The sequence below is a fragment of the Piliocolobus tephrosceles genome, chromosome 1 (assembly GCF_002776525.5).
Source record: "Piliocolobus tephrosceles isolate RC106 chromosome 1, ASM277652v3, whole genome shotgun sequence".
NCBI lineage: Eukaryota > Metazoa > Chordata > Mammalia > Primates > Cercopithecidae > Piliocolobus > Piliocolobus tephrosceles.
In genome coordinates this window covers 36,164,573-36,183,647 of record NC_045434.1, presented here as the reverse complement: position 1 = coordinate 36,183,647, position 19,075 = coordinate 36,164,573, and the positions used below count along the sequence as shown (strand labels likewise).

At 36.1% G+C, this 19,075-nt stretch overlaps 1 protein-coding gene across 6 annotated transcripts in view; it reads right to left on the bottom strand.

Moving 5' to 3' along the window:
* TDRD5 (tudor domain containing 5) overlaps nucleotides 1-19,075 on the bottom strand; it is a 91,521-nt gene that overhangs the window by 54,229 nt on the left and 18,217 nt on the right. For all 6 annotated transcript variants that reach the window (XM_023194259.2, XM_023194258.2, XM_023194255.3 and 3 more), the window contains 3 exons: nucleotides 12,376-12,459; nucleotides 9,970-10,026; nucleotides 312-465 (listed from right to left, as the gene is read on the bottom strand). In XM_023194259.2, coding sequence (XP_023050027.1) covers nucleotides 312-465; nucleotides 9,970-10,026; nucleotides 12,376-12,459 — 295 coding nt within the window. The remainder of the gene's footprint in view (nucleotides 1-311; nucleotides 466-9,969; nucleotides 10,027-12,375; nucleotides 12,460-19,075) is intronic.

Here is a 19,075-nt window from a genome sequence, read left to right as displayed (position 1 = left end):
GGGTTTTTTGTATTTTTAGTAGAGATGGGGTTTCACTGTGTTAACCAGGATGGTCTCGATCTCCTGACCTCGTGATCCACCTGCCTTGGACTCCCAAAGTGCTGGGATTACAGATGTGAGCCACTGCACTCAGCCGAAGAAAGCAAAATTTTAAAATTCAGATAATTTTTATTAATAATACAGATTAACCTTATTACAACAAATGCTACCAGAAAGGCGGTCATTATATAAAACATTTCATGGCTAGGCATTATTTCGTGTTTTCTTTGTCCTCAAAAGGACAATAAAAATGAGGTTTGCATCATACTCACCAGGTGGTAGAGGCTTCTTATCCACATCAAACACTAGTAAGTCTTGCTGTCCTTCCCTGAACTCAACATGGAGAATGTCACTAAGAGCTCCAATAAGTTCTGTCACATTTAAGAAGCCTAATTTTTTTGGTGATAGTTGCTCTTTAAAAATCACCTGTCCACAAGAAAATAGAAATTACATGAAACAGCATTAGATAACAGATATATAACATATACAGTTGTCCTTGGACAACCAAACTAAATCTTAAATGGTCAATGAACTCAAGTATTAAAGAGTAAAGGCTCACTTCCATACCAGTATAAAACAAACCAAGTGACCAATAATCCCTTACCATAAAACTTCTAGGTCAATGTCAAGTTCCTTTTAGAGAATGTGGTAAACTAAAGTAAAAGTTAGGGTGGGCGCTTTTCACTTCTCATTTTTAACAATATCTGAATATAAAGCAAGTCTTCTTTTAAAAAAAAACAAGAGGAGAATGCACAAATTACAATAGTTGTAATAAAACTATTGGTATTTCTCTATTTTCCAATAAAGATAATATTCAATATCACCTCCAACATGTAGAGAAATTATTGTTTAAAAATATTTCCTTAAATTTTATTATTTCGCCTTAGAAGTTGGAATAAAGGCCAGGCATGGTGGCTCATGCCTGTAATCCCAGCACTTTGGGCGGCCGAGGCGGGTGGATCACAAGGTCAGGAGACCGAGACCATCCTGTCTGACACGGTGAAACCCCGTCTCTACTAAAAATACAAAAAATTAGCCGGGCATGGTGGCAGGCACCTGTAGTCCCAGCTACTCGTGAGGCTGAGGCTGGAGAATGGCGTGAACCCGAGAGGTGGAACTTGCTGTGAGCCAGGATTGCGCCACTGCACTCCATGGGTGACAGAGTGAGACTCCGTCTCAAAAAAAAAAAAAAAAAAGAAGAAGTTGGAATAAATGAGCAGATATCTATCGGTGTATTTCCCATAGCATACAGTTTGATTTTCTTGCCTTAGAAAAGAAGAAAAGTCATACCAAATGAAGACAGGAGACAATATATATTGGATAGACACATAGAATACACTCCTCAAACAGAAAACATTTTATATGTCTTAAAAGGACCGTCTATCATCAGTTATTCATTCCATAGTCAAAAGCATCACCAACATTGTTTTAGTTTCACTCATCTATAATAAGTCTATCTTACACAAATTCTTAAAACATTAAACAAAATCTACTCCAAAGGGTTAAAAGTGAAATGTTCTCCCAAAGCTGCCTTTGGTCTTCATATTTTGCAGCTATTGTAGGTATTATTCTAAGAAAGACAATAAATATGTTGCATTTATTGTATTATCCTAAGGTGACAAATTTGCTTATTTCCGAGCCTAAAAAACAAAACAAAACCTGCTACATCTAAAGAGACTTTTTTGTTGTTGAATGACTTCTATCTTCATTCTTTAGATGCATTTCATACTGAAAAACTTATCGTGCAAATTATCTTTTTAATGCAAATTTTAATGCTCTGAGTGGAAAACCTTCTGATATGTATCCTCATCTTGGCTCTTCAGGTAGTCTCCCATTTGAATTTTAATATATTATTCTCCATCCTTTTGGTTTTTAAAGTGAATAAGCTTCAGTTTCCTCAATTTATGTTGTGAATTTATTTTTGAGTTTTATATTGGGTTGTTATCTGCTAAATCAGTCATGAAAATGTTAAGTTGCCATCTTCCAGCTGTCTCCTCTGCACCAAGAGAAACAAGCAGATGAGAACACAGTGCTCATCTGGATTTCTCAATCATTTTGACTTGACAGCTCTTATTCAGAAATCACATTCTCCTTTAGAATTTATCTGTATTTTAGTAAACTGTAATGATGCTGAGTGATCTGATTATTAAAAAGTAGGATGTGAGTTTAATCAGGACCTATTTTAAAAATAAACACTTCAGTTAAATTGGCAAAAAACAAAACAACAACAAAAAATTCCTCGGTCACCTAGCAATCACTTCCCTGGAAGTAATCAGTATTGCCAGTTCCTTGTTAAAACGTTCCAGAAATTATCAAAACTCAAACATGATTCAACATAATAGATTACATATACTAGGTACATCTTGCTTTTTTTCAATTACTATATCAGTACATGAGACACAGTTGAGTTTTGCTATCTGATCCTGAGACTCAGTTTCTTTTAAAAGATTAGTCAATTTATTATGTCAGATATATTTTATCCTAATTCCTTTGTTATGCTTTCTGCTTTACTGGTTCCCAACTATGAGCAATGAAGAAATTGATGGGCTGGGAACAGAGGCTCATGTCTGTTATCCCAGCACTTTGGGAGGCTGAGGCAGGAGGGACTGCTTGACACCAGGAGTTAGAGACCAGCCTGGGTAACATAATGAGACTCTGCCTCTACAACTTAAAAAAAAAAAAAAAAAAAATTAGCTGGGCATGGTGGCATGTGCCTGTAATCCCAGCTACTCGGGAGGCTGAAGCTGCAGTGAGCTATGATTGTGCCACTGCACTCCAGCTTGGGTAACAGCAAGATCCTGTCTTAAAAAAAAAGAAAGAAAGAAAGAAAGAAAGAAATTGATATATTTCTACTCCCATCCTTCTTACTTTCCTTCCATCTTCAACCAAATTTTAATTATCCTTTTCTTAGAGTTTAGATTTATGCCTTCAAATATGTGTATATATCCTGTTTACATGATTTTGTTTCCTCAAGGTCTGACAATCTTATCGTACAAACACTTTATTTCCTGCAAATTGGCATAATGGATATCCCCACAGGCTTGATAAGATTTATGTTTGATCTCTTTGACAATACTATAAGTGATGCTATGTTCTAAAGAGGGGCACATAATATCTGGTCATCTCTTTTTTGGTGTTGTTAAGAGCCATTATTAGTCAGTTCCTAGATGCATTACTTTGAGAGTTTTAATAGCAGCATTCTGTCAATTCCTTTTCATTATTTAGTTGGAACACTCTATAGATGTATGCTTCCCCTCCTGTTCTTTGCTTATGCAGCTGTATAAATTCATTTAGGAATGCCAAGATAAGTGATTGGCTCTCTTTATTTACCATTTTTAAAGAAAGTGAATTAGTTCCATTATCCTCTATGTTGAGTCATCAGTTTTTTTTAGTATCATATAAACTCACAGAATTAAATATATTTGATGGGCTTCAAAATATTGCAATTATTATCCTTATTGTAGCCTGAAATAATTCTTCAAGTGAATTCCTAAGCTATTCTAACATGAACCTAGTTTTATTTTATTTTTTTAATTTTTTAATTTTTATTTTTTATTATTATTATACTTTAAGTTCTAGGGTACATGTGCACAACATGCAGGTTTGTTACATATGTATACTTGTGCCATGTTGGTGTGCTGCACCCATCAACTCGTCAGCACCATCAACTCGTCATTTACATCAGGTATAACTCCCAGTGCAATACCCCCCCCCCCCCGCCCTTCCCATAATAGGCCCCGGTGGGTGATGTTCCCCTTCCCAAGTCCAAGCAATCTCATTGGTGAACCTAGTTTTAAATAGCTTCCTTGCTGGTCTGGTATGACAAGACGTTCCAAACTCAATTTATGTAACTAGGATATCCTTGTATATACAATTTGAATTATCTCCTAATTATTCATTTGCTTTATATCAAATTATACAACAATGGTCTCAGAATACTACCACCAATATAATCAAAACAAAATAATCTTGCATATGGTCACCCTTTCTTCTTCCACTATTTTGTGTAACTGTACTTTGTCTACATTAGCAGAGTACATTGCCACTAAATACTACATTCTCTCCCCCCAACCCTCATTTGATCTTAGTTATATAAATGGCATTCACTTTCAGCCCTTTTATCAATGTCTCTCTAGTGTGATTTTGGTTTTCTGATGTTCATTCTCCAGTAGATTCCTCAGGAAGGGCTCATGGGAACAAGAGTTCTTGAATTCTTGCATGGTGATAATAGCTGGTCTGGCTCTCTGGAACTGAAAGTCAGTTTTGCTAGCTACAGAATCTTTGGCTCATGCTTTGGGTATATAAAATAAGTTACTCCCTTTTCATCTAGCTTAAAACATTGCTGTGAGAATGTCTAATAATTTAACTTTTGTTTCCTTTATAAGTCACTTGCTGTTTTTGTTTAAATGCCCAGAACAAATTTTTTTCTTTTATGTCTAGAAATTTGATATTTGGTCATTCTGAGTTGATATTGTCAGATACGCAGTGTGCTCTTCCATATAGTCTCAAATCTTCCATTCCAGTAAGGTTTACTTGAATTCTAGTTTTTAGGATTCATTCTGTTTCCTTCTTTGGCTTTATTACTCATGTTGGCTCTTCTTTGCCTGCTTAATACTTGTCAGTTTCTCTTGAATCATCTTTATCTTTCCTTTTTTTCCCTAAGATTTTCTTACGTAAAATTTCAAACAGAAAAAGTTGAAAGAACTGGATACTGAACTCTACCACTATAGAGTTGCTATGTCATCTGTGTATCCATCCATCTACCAACCCATCTTATCCTTTATATACATTTCAAAGTGACCTGTAGACATCAGTAGCCTTTACCCTAAAATAGGCCAGCATTACAGCATTAACTAGAAATCAGTATCTGTTCACTTTTAAGTAAAACTTACACACAGTGAAATGCACACAACTTAGGTTTCCCAGTCAATTAACCCTGATAAATGCAGAACTGTGTAACCCAAACCCCTATTCAAGATACAGAACACTTCCATCACCTCAGAAAGTTCTCCCTTTCCCAGTCACCCCTAGAGACAATTTTTTCCACCACAGATTATCTTTGGCTATTGTATTATTTCATATAAAAGACATTCTACAGTATGCTGCTGTGTGAGACTTACTTCAGCAACTATTTTTCAGATTCATCCACACTGGTTCATGTATCAGCTGTTTACTTCTTTTTAATGTGGAATAGTATTTTGTTGTACAAACATACCACAATCTCTTCATTCATTCCCTTATTGATGAATAGTAGGGTTATTTCCAGTTTTGGGCAGCCATAATGTATAAAGCTGTTATGAATACTCTTTATCGTGTAAGTCTTTGAGGACACAGACTTTGAATAAATATCTGGGAGTGTAATTCTGGGTCAAGGGACAAATACATACTTATAGGAAATTGTAAGAACATTTTCTACAGTAGTTGTACCATTTTATACTTGCAACAAAAATGTGAGTTTATCATATGTTTATCAGTCACTCATATCTGCATTTGTGAAGTCTCTGTTCAAACCTTTGGGCCATTTACAAAAAGAACTGTTTGGCTTTCTATTACGGAGCTATAGACTGGTCTTTATGTATTCTGAATATAAGTCCTTTGTTAGATGTATGATTGCAAATATTTCTTCCCAGTCTGTGGTCTGCCTATTCAATTTTAAATGGGGTCTCCTAAATAGAAGCTAATTCTGATGAAGTCTCATTATCAGTTTTCTTTTAACTGATTACTGCTTCTGTATCCTAAGAAACCTTTGCCTGTCCAGGTCATTAATATATTTTAATTCTTCTAGAAGTTTTAGAGCTTTAATTTTTTCATTTAGGTCTATGATACATCTTGAAATAATTTTTGTACATGGTGTCAGGTTGAGGTTGGGTTTCCTTATTTTTTGTGTGTGTGTGTATTCAGTTGTATCTTGCATTCAGTTGTTCCAGTATCATTTGTTGAAAATATTTTTGCAAGCTCCTGGTTTTAAGTAATCTTTCTGTATCAGCCTGCCAAAGTGCTGAGGTTACAGACAAGAACCACCATGCCCAGAGCTGAAAATACTTTCTTACCCTTTTGAATTCCTTTGGCACCTCTCTCAAAAATCACTTCAGTGTATATGGGTGGATCTCCTAAGCATGTACTGTAAGGCCAGACAAATTCATGGATTTGTTAGTATCTACAAATAGCCTGCAAGAATTATGATGGGGACTATATTCAATCCATACATTAATGTTATCATGTTCATATAATGTTATCAATAATGAGTCTTCTCACCCATGAGTATGTTATACCTCTCCATTTATTAGTCTTCAACTTCTTAACAATGTTTATTACTTTTTGGTGTACATGATTTATGTTTCTTTTGTTGAACTTATTTCTAAGTAATCTGACAATATAATAAACAGAATTTTTAAAATTTCATTTTCTGATAGTTTGCTACTTACATATGAAAATACAATTGATTTCTGTATACTAACCTTGTATATTTGACCTAATAAATAGTCTAGTAGCTTTTTTCATGGATTCCTTAGTATATTCTACAGGAACAATAATGTTCTCTACAAATAAAGTTTAACTTTTTCTCTTTTAAGTTTTCATGCCTTTTATTTCCTTTTCTTATTACACTGGTTAGAACTTGCAATACAATGTTGAACAGAAGCCGTATGACCGGATATACTTGCCTTGTTCCAGATTTTAAGGGGGAATTGTTCAGTGTTTCACCATCAAGTATGACAAATATATTAATAGGTTTTCACCAGTGCACTTTATCAGAATGAGGAATTTCTTCTCTATTCCTAGTTTTCTGAGAGCTTCAATTGTGGATGGGTATTAAATTTTAATAATTCTTTTTCTGCAGCTACCAAAATAATCACATGGTTTTTCTTCCTTGTTATTCTATTAAAATGGTGAATTACCTTAATTCCTTTTGAAATGTTACTTCAACCTTGCATTCTGAGGATAAACCCCTCTTGTTCAGGGATTGCTGAATTCAATTTACTACTATTTTGTAATAGACTTTTTGTGTCCACGTTATGAGAAACATATCCTAATTGGTTTCTTGTAATGTCTACGTCAAGCTTTAGTAGCAGGACAATGTATTCATAGAATGAGTTGGGGAGGCCAGGCATGGTGGCTCATGCCTGTAATCTCAACGCTTTGGGAGGCTGAGGTAGGAGGATTGCTTTAGGCCAGGAGTTAAACACCTGCCTGGGTAACACAGTGAGACCTTGTCTCTAAAACAATTTTTTGTTTTAATTGGCTGGGCATGGCGCCACATGTCTGTAGTCTCAGCTACTCAGGAGGCTGAGGCAGGAGGACTACTTGAGAGCAGAAGTTCAAGGCTGCAGTAACCCAAGATCATGCCACTGTACTCCAGCCTGGGTGACAGTGACTCTTTAAAGGAAAAAAAAAAAAAAAAAAAAAAAAAAGAATGAGTTGGGGAATATTATTTGCTATTTTAAGAAACAATCTGTACATGACTAATATAATTTCTTCCTTAAATGTTTTACAGAATTCACCAGCAAAACCTACATCCTTTTCAGTCTTACTGTACCACTTCAAATAAAATATAAGAATCTTGCAACCCTATAGTTCCAGGTATTGCCCCTCCACTCATTATGCAGTAGTTTTCATACGCATTACATGTTCATGTTACAAACCCAATTATTTAATGCTGTAACTTTTGCTTTAAACAGTCATATATTTTAACTGATCAAAAAAGGCAGTCTTTCATATATGCCCAGATATTTACTACATCCTTTATTCAATCCTTCCTGAAGATTAAAGTTCCAATCTGGCATTATTTCCTTCAGCCTGAAGAATGTTATTTAGCATTCTTATAGTACCAGTCTGCTTGCAATTCTGATTACCTGAAAATGTCTATCTCATCATCTTCATTCTTGATATTATCACTGGATATAAAATATTGGGTTAACAGTACTTTTCTTTTGAGTACATTAAAGTTGTCATTCCATTGTCTTCTAGCATTGCTTCAAGAGGTCAGCCATCACTTGTATCACTGTTCTCGTGTACGAAGTGTGTTATTTTTAGTCTGGCTGCTTTCAGAATTTTCTACTTATATTTGGTTTTCTGCATTTTTACTATGATGGGCCTATGTAAGGTTTCCTCTGTATTACTTGTTTGGGGTTTTCTGGGCTTCTTAGATTTATAAACTTCTTTCACAAGATTTGGGAAACTTGGGCCATTATTTTTTCAAATATATTTCTGCTGTGCCTTCTTGGGCTCCAATTATATTAATAGATGCATTAGACCATTTGGTATTATTCCACAGGTCTCAGGTCACTCAAGTTCTGTTTTGTTTCCCTGTTCTTCAAACTGGATAATTTCTATTGATCTGTCTTGAAGTTTACTAATGCTTTCTTCTGCCATTTTCAATTTGTTATTAGTGAATTTTTTACTTCAGATATTTTAAGTTATGAAAATCACTTGGTTTTTATAGTTTCTTTTTCTGCACTGAAATATCTTATCTGCTCATTCACTCTGAATACATATTCCTTTATATCCTTTAATATAGTTAAAAGAGTTACTTTAAAACCTTTTTTGCTGACTTCAATAACTGCACCATCTCAGAGTTTCCATTGATGACCTTCTCTTTGTCAAAGGGTCACATTTTCTTGTTTCTTACTATATCCAGTAATTTTGGTTTGTGTTCCAGGCATCATGATAGATGTATTGTAGAGAATCTGGAATCTTTTATGCTCCTTTGGACAGTATTGTTTAAGTTTGGCTGAACTTCAACCCAAAATCTGCCACCCTGTGTTGGGCAACAGCTGAAATATCTTCAGTTCTTTCAGCCTTAAAAGAACAGAGGCTGCTCTATGTCTGCTCCAAGCATGTGCAGTTAAAGGTCAAGCAGAGAGCTGAGCAGAGCTTATGCGCCAGACACTGTTCTAAGTGCCTTATTTTTAAGTCATTTAAACTTCACAAAACTCTATAAAGTAGGTATTATCTTGACCTAACATATTGTCTCTAAGATAGCACACAGAATTATGTATCTTAACCATTAGGCTATACTATCTCACAGTATCTATGTTTTTACCTATAAATATCCTACAGTTTTCATGGCACAGTAGTTAAGAGTTAGGATTCTGAAACCAGACTGCCCAGGTTAAAATCTTGGCTCCACCTATTACCGGATGTTTGATGCTTAAGCAAGTTACTTCTCTGTGCCTCTATTTGTTGTGAAAACAAAACGAACATATCCCAATATGAAAGATGCTCTGAATAGAGCCTGGCACACAGTTAATATATGTATAGGACTTATCTTTTTAAAAATTGGATATATGGCATTATCTGAATTATTCTGCAACTTGATTTTTTTCACTCAATATTATGGTTTTTAAAATGATCCATGTTGCAGAGCAGATTTATTTTATACTACTACATACAATTCCATTGTATAAATGTCAATATCCACTATCCTACTGATGACCGTTTGTTTCTCATTTGTTCCTATGTTGTGCTGTGCACTTCTTTACATGTCTTCATGTGTACATGTGCAAGCATTTCTCTAGAGTGCAAATGTAAAAGTGGAACTACTGAATCCTTGAGGGTGCACAACTTCAACTTTACTTGATAATTCCAAAGTGCTCCCTAAGAGCATTTTGTCCCACAAGCAGTGTACGAGGTATTCTGCTTCCCTGCATCCCCACTGACACTTGGTATAATACTGTCAGACATTAATGAGATAATGTTTATTCTAATAATATTGGAACAATAAGTGGTAAAAATATCCTTCATATACATAATCAACTCTTTGTTAAATATCATATTCTCAAGTCTCATAATAAAGACACTAAAATGCAAAACAAAATGCTTCCATTTTAGAGCATAGATCTGGAGAATCCAAGGAGTAGCTACAAAATTTCCATCTATCACAAGAAATATAAGCCATAAAAAATTAGGGTTGGGGAAAAGCAAAACACTTACCTCATACTCTCCAAGCAGTTTAGAAATAAACAAACCCTCTGGGAACTTAGATACAACCTAATAAATAGAAAGTGAAATACAATATAGACACAACTGAAATGCTGAGTGACACAATATTAAAATAATATAAACAAATAACAAAGGAAAAAGTAACATTATTAAATGAATTTTAGTCATATTACATTGTTTTTTAAAAAATGATTTTCCAGTTTTAAAAAACATCAGAACAAAAGAGACTGTGATTTCCAACATTTTCAGAGTTGAGAAATCATTATTACATGATATTGCAATACCACAACTCTCCAGAAATTCCTGCACTTCTTTAAGCTCAGCTAACACATTTAACTTCAGCTCACATAAAACATCCTATAGCATAATTTCAATCATTTTAATTACTAGAAAAGAAATGCAATAAACACTACAAAAAACTTTGGAAAATACAGTTAAGCAAAAATAAGATCTGTAAACAGCATTATTGTCCATATGAACATCAAAATATCTATTTAATATTAAAATAAGTCAATATTTCTATAGCCAGCTTTTAAGTATCATACTAAAGACATCTTTCCATGTCAGTAAAAACAGATAAACATTTTTACTGGCCACAGATATTTCAAAATATTAAAGACACCTAAATTTATTTGATCTTCTATTTTGTTTCTTATTTTTCATCCCAAATATTGCAATGATTATCCTCATGCTTGAGTTCTGCACACTAGTTCAATGAATTTTAGAATAATTTCCTGAAAGTAGACTCACCCGATCCCAATAAAGTATAAAAATCTTTGTTTTCTAAATTTTTCCAGATATATTTTATACAAAATTCCAATTCAAGCTTCAGAAAAATATAAAGTAAAAATTATTTCAAAATCCTGTGACCCAGAGACAGCCATTGCTACATTTAAAGAAACATCCTTTCAGAAACCCCTGTATGTGTGCATATATGTTATTCATGATTTTATATGAAAGAACAATTCTAAACACACTATTCTCTAAAACCTGTTTTTAAAGTCCAACAATATGTCAAGGAGAAACTTCCATGTAAACTATGAGAGATATACATAAACTTTCTTATAAGCTACATGGAGAATATCCAATATTGATAAATAACCAATCCTTTAAAATTAATGCCTAATTTTTCTCTAATTTTTGGTACCACAAAAAAATCATATTCACTCTTGTAAACCCAGCCTTTGGGAGGCTGAGGTTGGGGAATGCCTAAGGCCAGGAGTTCAAGACAGGCCTGGGCAACACAGCAAGACCCTGTTGCTACAAAACCTTTTTAATTAGCTGGGTGTGGTGGCATGCACCTGTAGTCCCAGCTACTCAGGAGACTGATGCGAGAGGATTGCTTGAGCCCAGGAGTTTATGGTTGCAGTGAGCTATGATTGTACCATGGCATTATAGCCTGGGTGACGGAGCAAGACCTCATCTCTTAAAAAAAAAAAAAAAAAAAAGTCATATTGAACATCCTTTAACAAATGATTGGACACTTGCTCAAGTGTCTAAACAAACAAACAAAAAAACAGGGCCTGAATGCATCAAGGTTTTTACATCTCTCCTAGTAAAATCATGACAGTTGAAATGGAATAATATAAGGCAGTACAAGCTGTAATAGCACCTTGATTACTCGAAGCAAGATTAACAGCTCCCACCAAAAATTTAAGTGTACATAACTCTTTGGCTCAATACATAACACCAAAGAGCTTTCCCTTATTAGTAAGGCAAAACAAGTAAGACCAATGACATAAACAGGCAATTCACATAAAAATATATACGACTACTAAGCATATGAAAAGATGCTTAATGTAAAAATCAAGAGATAAACTAAAACAATGTGATTGGATAATAACACCTGTCAGTGGGAGTATAAATTTGGTCAAGCATTTTAGAGGGCAATTTAGTAATATTTATAATCAAAATATAAGATGCCTCTGACTAGCAATTCCACTTCTAGAAAAATGTCCATGGACATTAACTGGAGTACTTTTTCCATAGCCAAAGATAAAAACACCAAAACTTTAATCCATCATGGATCTCTACATGAAACAGGGTAAATCAATATAATGGGATACCACACACTGGAATAATACGTAATGTACATTTATAAAATTGGCATTTGGAAAGATTTTGAACTGTTTGTCAACAGTAATTCAATGGGATGGGGGAAGAAGGAAAGGAAGACAGAACTTATGGAAGAACTTATTTGCTAAATAGTTTCACATTAAAAATTTTCAGGAGTGCATGTTTTGTTTCTTTTGCTTATTCTAAAATAATTGGCACTTAGTTTGCAGTATATTAGAAAAGATTAGATGTAAACTAAGACTTGCAGACAAACTCAACCACAAATGATATATAAATTTATAAATCAATTATTATTGTCTCCCAGAAACAGAAATTACTTACAAATTTTATCTTATGTTTTAGTTCTGAACTGATAGTTCCTCCAGGTCCAATTTGTGCAATAACCGATTTGAATGTGTTCTCCAGCTATGAAAAAAGAAAAAAAAGTCAAGTCATAGTCCCCCTGCCCAAAGAAAGTCAAAGGTAGATCTAAACAATATGTAAAGAAAAAATGTATAAAAGGAGACATATTGCAATAGACAAAATACTGTTCTTAAGAGGAACTGTAACATTTCATACCATATGAAATACACTTAGAGTAGATAGAATCATTATGAAACTAAATGCTGAGGAATTTTCTAGGTTAACTAACATTTTCTAACACAATTATTCTAGAATCTATTACTCAATCCCATATTCTTACCCAGAAAGAATTGTTACTAATTTTCTCCTATTTATGAAAGTATTCCATGTTTACTAAAAAGCATACTTAATGAATGCCTAATGCAGGGAAGAGATGGGATGGTAGAATGTTCCTGCACGGTGGGCAGGAAGGAAAAGTTTTTCTGTTACAATAGAAGCAAAGAGAGTGGGGGAAAGGGTAAGGGTACAAAGAAAGGCTCTGTGAATGTGGAGTCAGAAGTACAGACAGTTAATATCTGATAGCTCCTGCATTCTCTGATTTCAGCAGCAAGGCCCACTCCTGAAAGTAGAAGGAAAGAGGAGGGAGGTCAGACATTTCAGAAAGTAGAAAAAGTGGGAAAATAAAGTTAAGGAAATATTGGATGATAACCTGAACTTAGCAGATAGAAGTGAGGACAGGAGGAATCTGAGTTAAGACAGTAGGAGTCTGAGGATTTTAGTAGAGAGAATTCAATGGCATACAGAGGCCCCACTAAAATAAAATAATCATGCATGGGAATAATTGAAAAGTAAGCTGGAAGGACAGGAGGATGTGATCAGAAAGTAGCAGGGAGAACATCCATTTAGCCAAGGTCCAGTGAAGAGCCACAGCAGGAGAACTAAAGCAGAGTGAAAGATTGTGGAGTTATGTTCAGTCGACATTAAAGTTGATAACTGAATATTAAAAAAAAAAAAAAGTTAAGTCACAAAGATATAAAGAAAAATACCAATTACCGAAAATCCTACCACCCAGACACAATCACTGTTAATACTTTTTCCTTCTCAACTGTTTCTTTTGGTCTTTCTTCTCACTCTTACTTGGCCTGACATAACTTACAAACTGTGTGCCCTTTTAGGTCTCAGTTTTTTCACCCAAAAAATGAAGACAATCTCCATCTCTCACAAGGCTGACAAGAAAACTAAATGTGATGAGGCACAAAGAGTGCATAACATAATGCCTGGCACATGGTGTGAGCATGACCCTTGCCTGCTCCTCTGGCAAGCAGCGCTTACCATTGCAGGATTCTCCCTCTGACACTGACTACTCCTCTTTTCATCCAATATCATTGGCACAGCATTCAGCGGAAACCCCTCCAAGTTTTGGCAAGTGCGTGGCTCCCTATCAAGCTTCTGAGGGTTTTCCCCTATTTTCACATTTTCTTGGGCATTTCCATGGGTCTGGGAAGGAGAGGATGAGATACTTATGATTACATCATTAGCTTTGACAAAAGGTCCTACCCCTTAGTCTTAGATTCTTTACATTTCTTCTGTAGTTGCCATGCGATAATCTCCTAAAGGTCTCCCAGTGATCAGTAAGATAATCTTTCTAAAGGTAACTGATCTTTCCATCCAAAGGTTCTCCTGTCATTTGTAGATTCGATAACAATAACGTATTAAATTATCACTGTGCTAGGTGTTTCAGGGACAAAAGATGATTACCTTTAACGGTGTAATTCCTCTCAAGGCACTTACAATTAAGTAGGGAAGTGAGATCAATGCATAAACATCTATAACCTAAGGCTGTAAGTACCATTAAGCTGTAAACACACAGAAGGCTTCCTTTTGTAAGGACCTTGCAGGATGGAAAGAATTCTGCAGACAGACATGGTAGAGAGAATATTGAAGGTAGAAGGAACTTCATAAAGAAAATTGAATAAAATAGTTTGCCTAAGGCATTAGGGAAATAGTTAAAGAAAAACTAGAAAGGTAGATTAATGTCCTATTACAGAATACCTTAAATGCCAAGCTAAGAAGTTTTTCTTGGTTATACAGGCAAAAACAGAGATACTGATACTAGAGATTTTTAGCAAGGGAGAGAGATTATCAGAACTATAATCTGGCAACCGAAAATTAGATTGGATGGGTGGACAACCAGTTAGGAAACCAGTTAGGAAACCACTGCAACTCTCTAGGCAAGAGTTTTAACTAGGGTGCTGGGAGAGAATAGAAAAAGAAGGGATATGACAAAGGTGGAATCCACAGAAATTAGGAAAGACAATAGTGAGGAAGGAATCACTGATTCTACAGGGATGAATGATGAGACCAGAAACAGCCTCAAGGACCTCAAATTCTGTGTAGGAAACAAAAGTACCACGGAACAGAGAGGTAGGCTTTTGTTATTTCTTAATTCTAAAAGTTTGGAAAACTGGGAGGTAAATGGCAGGATGGTGATTACAGACTTGATGTGTCTCTCTGGATCATGGCTTATGACAAAGGTCAGCAAATTATGGCTTCTTTTTGTGCTTCCCATAAGCTAAGAATGGTCATATTTTTAAATGGCTGTAGGAAAAGGTATTTGGTGACATGTGAAAATTATATGAAATTCAAATTTCAGTGTCCATAGTTTTATTAGAACACAGTCATATTCACTCATTCATGTATTGCCTACGGCTGCTCTTGCACTGTAAGGACAGTGTTTAGTAGATGCAGAGAACATTTAGCCTGCAAAGCCTCAAATATTTACTATGTAGTCTATAAGAAGAGATATTTGCCAATCTCGGGTTTAAGATAGCAAAATGATGAGTAAAATGATGAGCTTTTAGCTAGGAATAGAAAGCTTCTGAAAAAAGTAAAATTAAAAAAAAAAAGTTTATCTCAAGCAAAATGTCTAAATTAAGGTGACTTTAAACTGAATGCAGTGGAGATTTTTTAAAGCCCAGGAAAAGTTGGGGATATCTATAATTATAGAGGGCAGAAGTTACAATGTGGAAGGGAAAAGTAAGATTGAGAGGTAATCAGTGATTTCAACAAGGCTTTTAGTGTCAGATGCCTGTACATCAAACATGAAGAATGGGGAATAAATCAAGTTAATGAGATAGAACTAGAAAATGAAGATGGAAAGTAACAAAATACACTATATTCAGATAGGAGCTTATAGGACCACAGAAGAGAAAGAGCTTTGAATCAAAAAGATATACTTTTCAGAAAAATGAACCAAAACATGAATAGGCAATAAAATAGAAGACTAAGTAGCAAATTAAAGCATAAAGCTGAACCTCAAATAAATACACATTAACAGATATAGTTATTTGCCCATCAAATTATAAAATTTTAAAAATACCCACTTATTCATTCAACAAATATGCAGAGATCATAGTATGTGCTTCACACCGTATTAAGTGCTGGATATACAGAGGTAAATAAACTAGATATGGTCCCTGTCCTCATGGAACTTGCAGACATAGACCTGAATTGATCATAAATATATGTAATTACAATTATTATAATGAAAAAAACCCACAGTCCACATGATCTTACTTACATGGGAAGTGCATAAAAGTCAAACTTGTAGACACGGAGTAAAATGATGGTTACCAGACACTAAGGGGTGGGAGGATTGAGAAGGCATTGGCCAAAGGACAAAAAATTTCAGTTATGAGGAGTAAGTTCAAAAGATCTATTGTGTATCATGTTGACTACACTTAACAATATATTTTGTATTTGAAAATTAAGAGTAAATTGTAAGTGTTCTCATCACAAAAAAATGACAAGTATGTGAGGTACTACACGTCAAACAGCTTGATTTAGCCATTCCACAATGTATACATACATCAAAACATCAAGTTGTGCACCACATGTAAAATTTTTACTCGTCAATTAAAGATATTTTTAAACACCCCTCCCCCGAGTGTCACGAAAGGATAATATGCCTGAAGGTATCAGAAAGGCAATGCAGGTGGGTGGGGAGGGATCTCTGAAGGAAACTGTCCATTTGTACTGAGTAACAGCAAAGGTACAAGGAAAGGAGCACACACACAATCTATGCGAGTGTCAACTGAAACAATTCTTATGGATGACAGCCTAGCCACATACAGGATAAGCCATAAAAGTAAACCTTTTTGTCAATGATGGCTTTCAGTCAATGATGGCTCTTCCAGAAATTTATCCTGTGGAGTAACAGAGATGTGCGTGTACTCGAGCAAGATTTTCATCATAAGGTTATTTTTAATAGCAAAAAATGTATATAGAGCAAATGCCCAACTTAGGCTATAAGTTAAATTACGGCACATCATACCATCAGTTAAAATTATATTGCATTAGAATATTTAATAATGTAGCACGTTAACAATGCATAAGAGGAAAAAAAGCAGGTCACAAACTAAGAACCAGAATGATTTTAATTTTTTAAGTCAAATTTTCACATGATAAGAGTATACAGGTGATTTTTATTTTCTTCTGTGCTTGTCTGTATTGCAAGTTTTCTGTAATCAATCTATATTACTTTTGTAATAAAAAATTTAAAAACAGACAACTGGATAATTTAGAAACATCTAATGATGAATGCATTTTGGAAAAAGGATGCACAAGGCTAAAAGCAGAAAGAAACAGAAGTTATATCTCAGATGAATATACTTCAGACCTTTTGGCCATATGGGAAAACATTAACACATTTCTTACAAAGATCACAAAACTGGCACAGAAACATACAGCAGCAATGCTTTCAGCTGCTTAAATATTTGTTGGGTATATGCTATAGTATAGATGTATCCCTCTCTACCCCCTATTCCCCAAATCCCTAAGTTGAAATCCTAACCCCCAAGGTGATAGTATTAGGAGATGGAGCCTTTGGGAGGTGATTAGCTCATGAGGGAAAGGCTGCCGTGAATGGGATTAGTGCCCTTATAAGAGAGGCCTTGGCGAGATCCCTTGCCTCTTCTGCTTTGTGAGTACACAAGACCTCTATCTATGAATGAGGAAGAAGGCTCTCACTGGACACCTTATATGCCAGAGCCATGATCTTTGACTTCTCAGCCTTCAAGAATGTTGAAAAATAAATGTTTGTTGTTTACAAGCCACCCAGTTTGTTGTAGCTTGTTACTGCAGCCAGAACTAAGACCCTAAAAATAGGATTATGTAGGGTCTGACTTATTTGACTAAAAGCCAGGCAGGATGGAATTTGATTTGCCATACTAAATACTTCATCTGAACGTGTAGGAAAATAGCTACAGAACAGCTACTCTAAGTTGGCCAGAGAATATAACCCCCAGAGAACTGTATTAATTAACCCACTGAGTAGCTCCTTCTGATAATTTTTAATATATCCAATTATTTATCAAGGATACTCTTCAACTACAGTTGAGTCAGGTTATCAGGTGAAATAAAATGTTTCACCTCTTATATGCAATGCCAAGCAAAGCATCTAATTCATGTAAAAACTATCAATTGTTTAGGTGCAAATTAAAAGTTACGTGCAAACTAAGACCACCCTGATTTCATTTAGATGAGAAGATATTTCTTTATAACTCCAAGTTTATCTACCTTAATCTCATGGTGAATGTTACAATAAGGTCTTGAATCTATAAGACAGAGGGGGCAAGGGGCGGAGCAAGATGGCCGAATAGGAACAGCTTCAGTCTCCATCTCCCAGCGCGAGCGAGAAGACCGGCGATTTCTGCATTTTCAACTGAGGTACTGGGGTCATCTCACTCGGGAGTGCCGGACAATCGGTGCTGGTCAGCTGCTGCAGCCCGACCAGCGAGAGCTGAAGCAGGGCGAGGCATCGCCACACCTGGGAAGCGCGAGGGGGAAGGGAGTCCCTTTTCCTAGCCAGGGGAACTGAGACACACAACACCTGGAAAATCGGGTAACTCCCACCCCAATACTGCGCTGTAACACCGGCACACCGGAGATTGTATCCCACACCTGGCCGGGAGGGTCCCACGCCCACGGAGCCTCTCTCCTTGCTAACACAGCAGTCTGCGGCAATCTAACCGCAAGGCAGCAGCGAGGCTGGGGGAGGGGCGCCCGCCATCGCTGAGGCTTAAGTAGGTAACTAAAGCCCCTGGGAAGCTGGAACTGGGTGGAGCTCACAGCAGCTCAAGGAAACCTGCCTGTCTCTGTAGACTGCGCCTCTGGGGACAGGGCTCAGCTAAAGGAGTAGAAGCCTGTGAAACGCGAACGACTCTGTCTGACAGCTTTGAAGAGAGCAGTGGATCTCCCAACACGGAGGTTGAGATCTGAGAAGGGGCAGTCTGCCTGCTCAAGTGGGTCACTGACCCCTGAGTAGCCTAACTGGGAGACATCCCCCACTAGGGGCAGTCTGACACCCCACACCTCACAGGGTGGAGTACACCCCTGAGAGGAAGCTTCCAAAGCAAGAATCAGACAGGTGCACTCGCTGTTCAGCAATATTCTATCTTCTGCAACCTCTGCTGCTGATACCCAGGCAAACAGGGTCTGGAGTGGACCTCAAGCAATCTCCAACAGACCTATAGCTGAGGGTCCTGACAGTCAGAAGGAAACCTATCAAACAGGAAGGACACCTATATCAAAACCCCATCAGTACGTCACCATCATCAAAGACCAGTGACAGATAAAACCACAAAGATGGGGAAAAAGCAGGGCAGAAAAGCTGGAAATT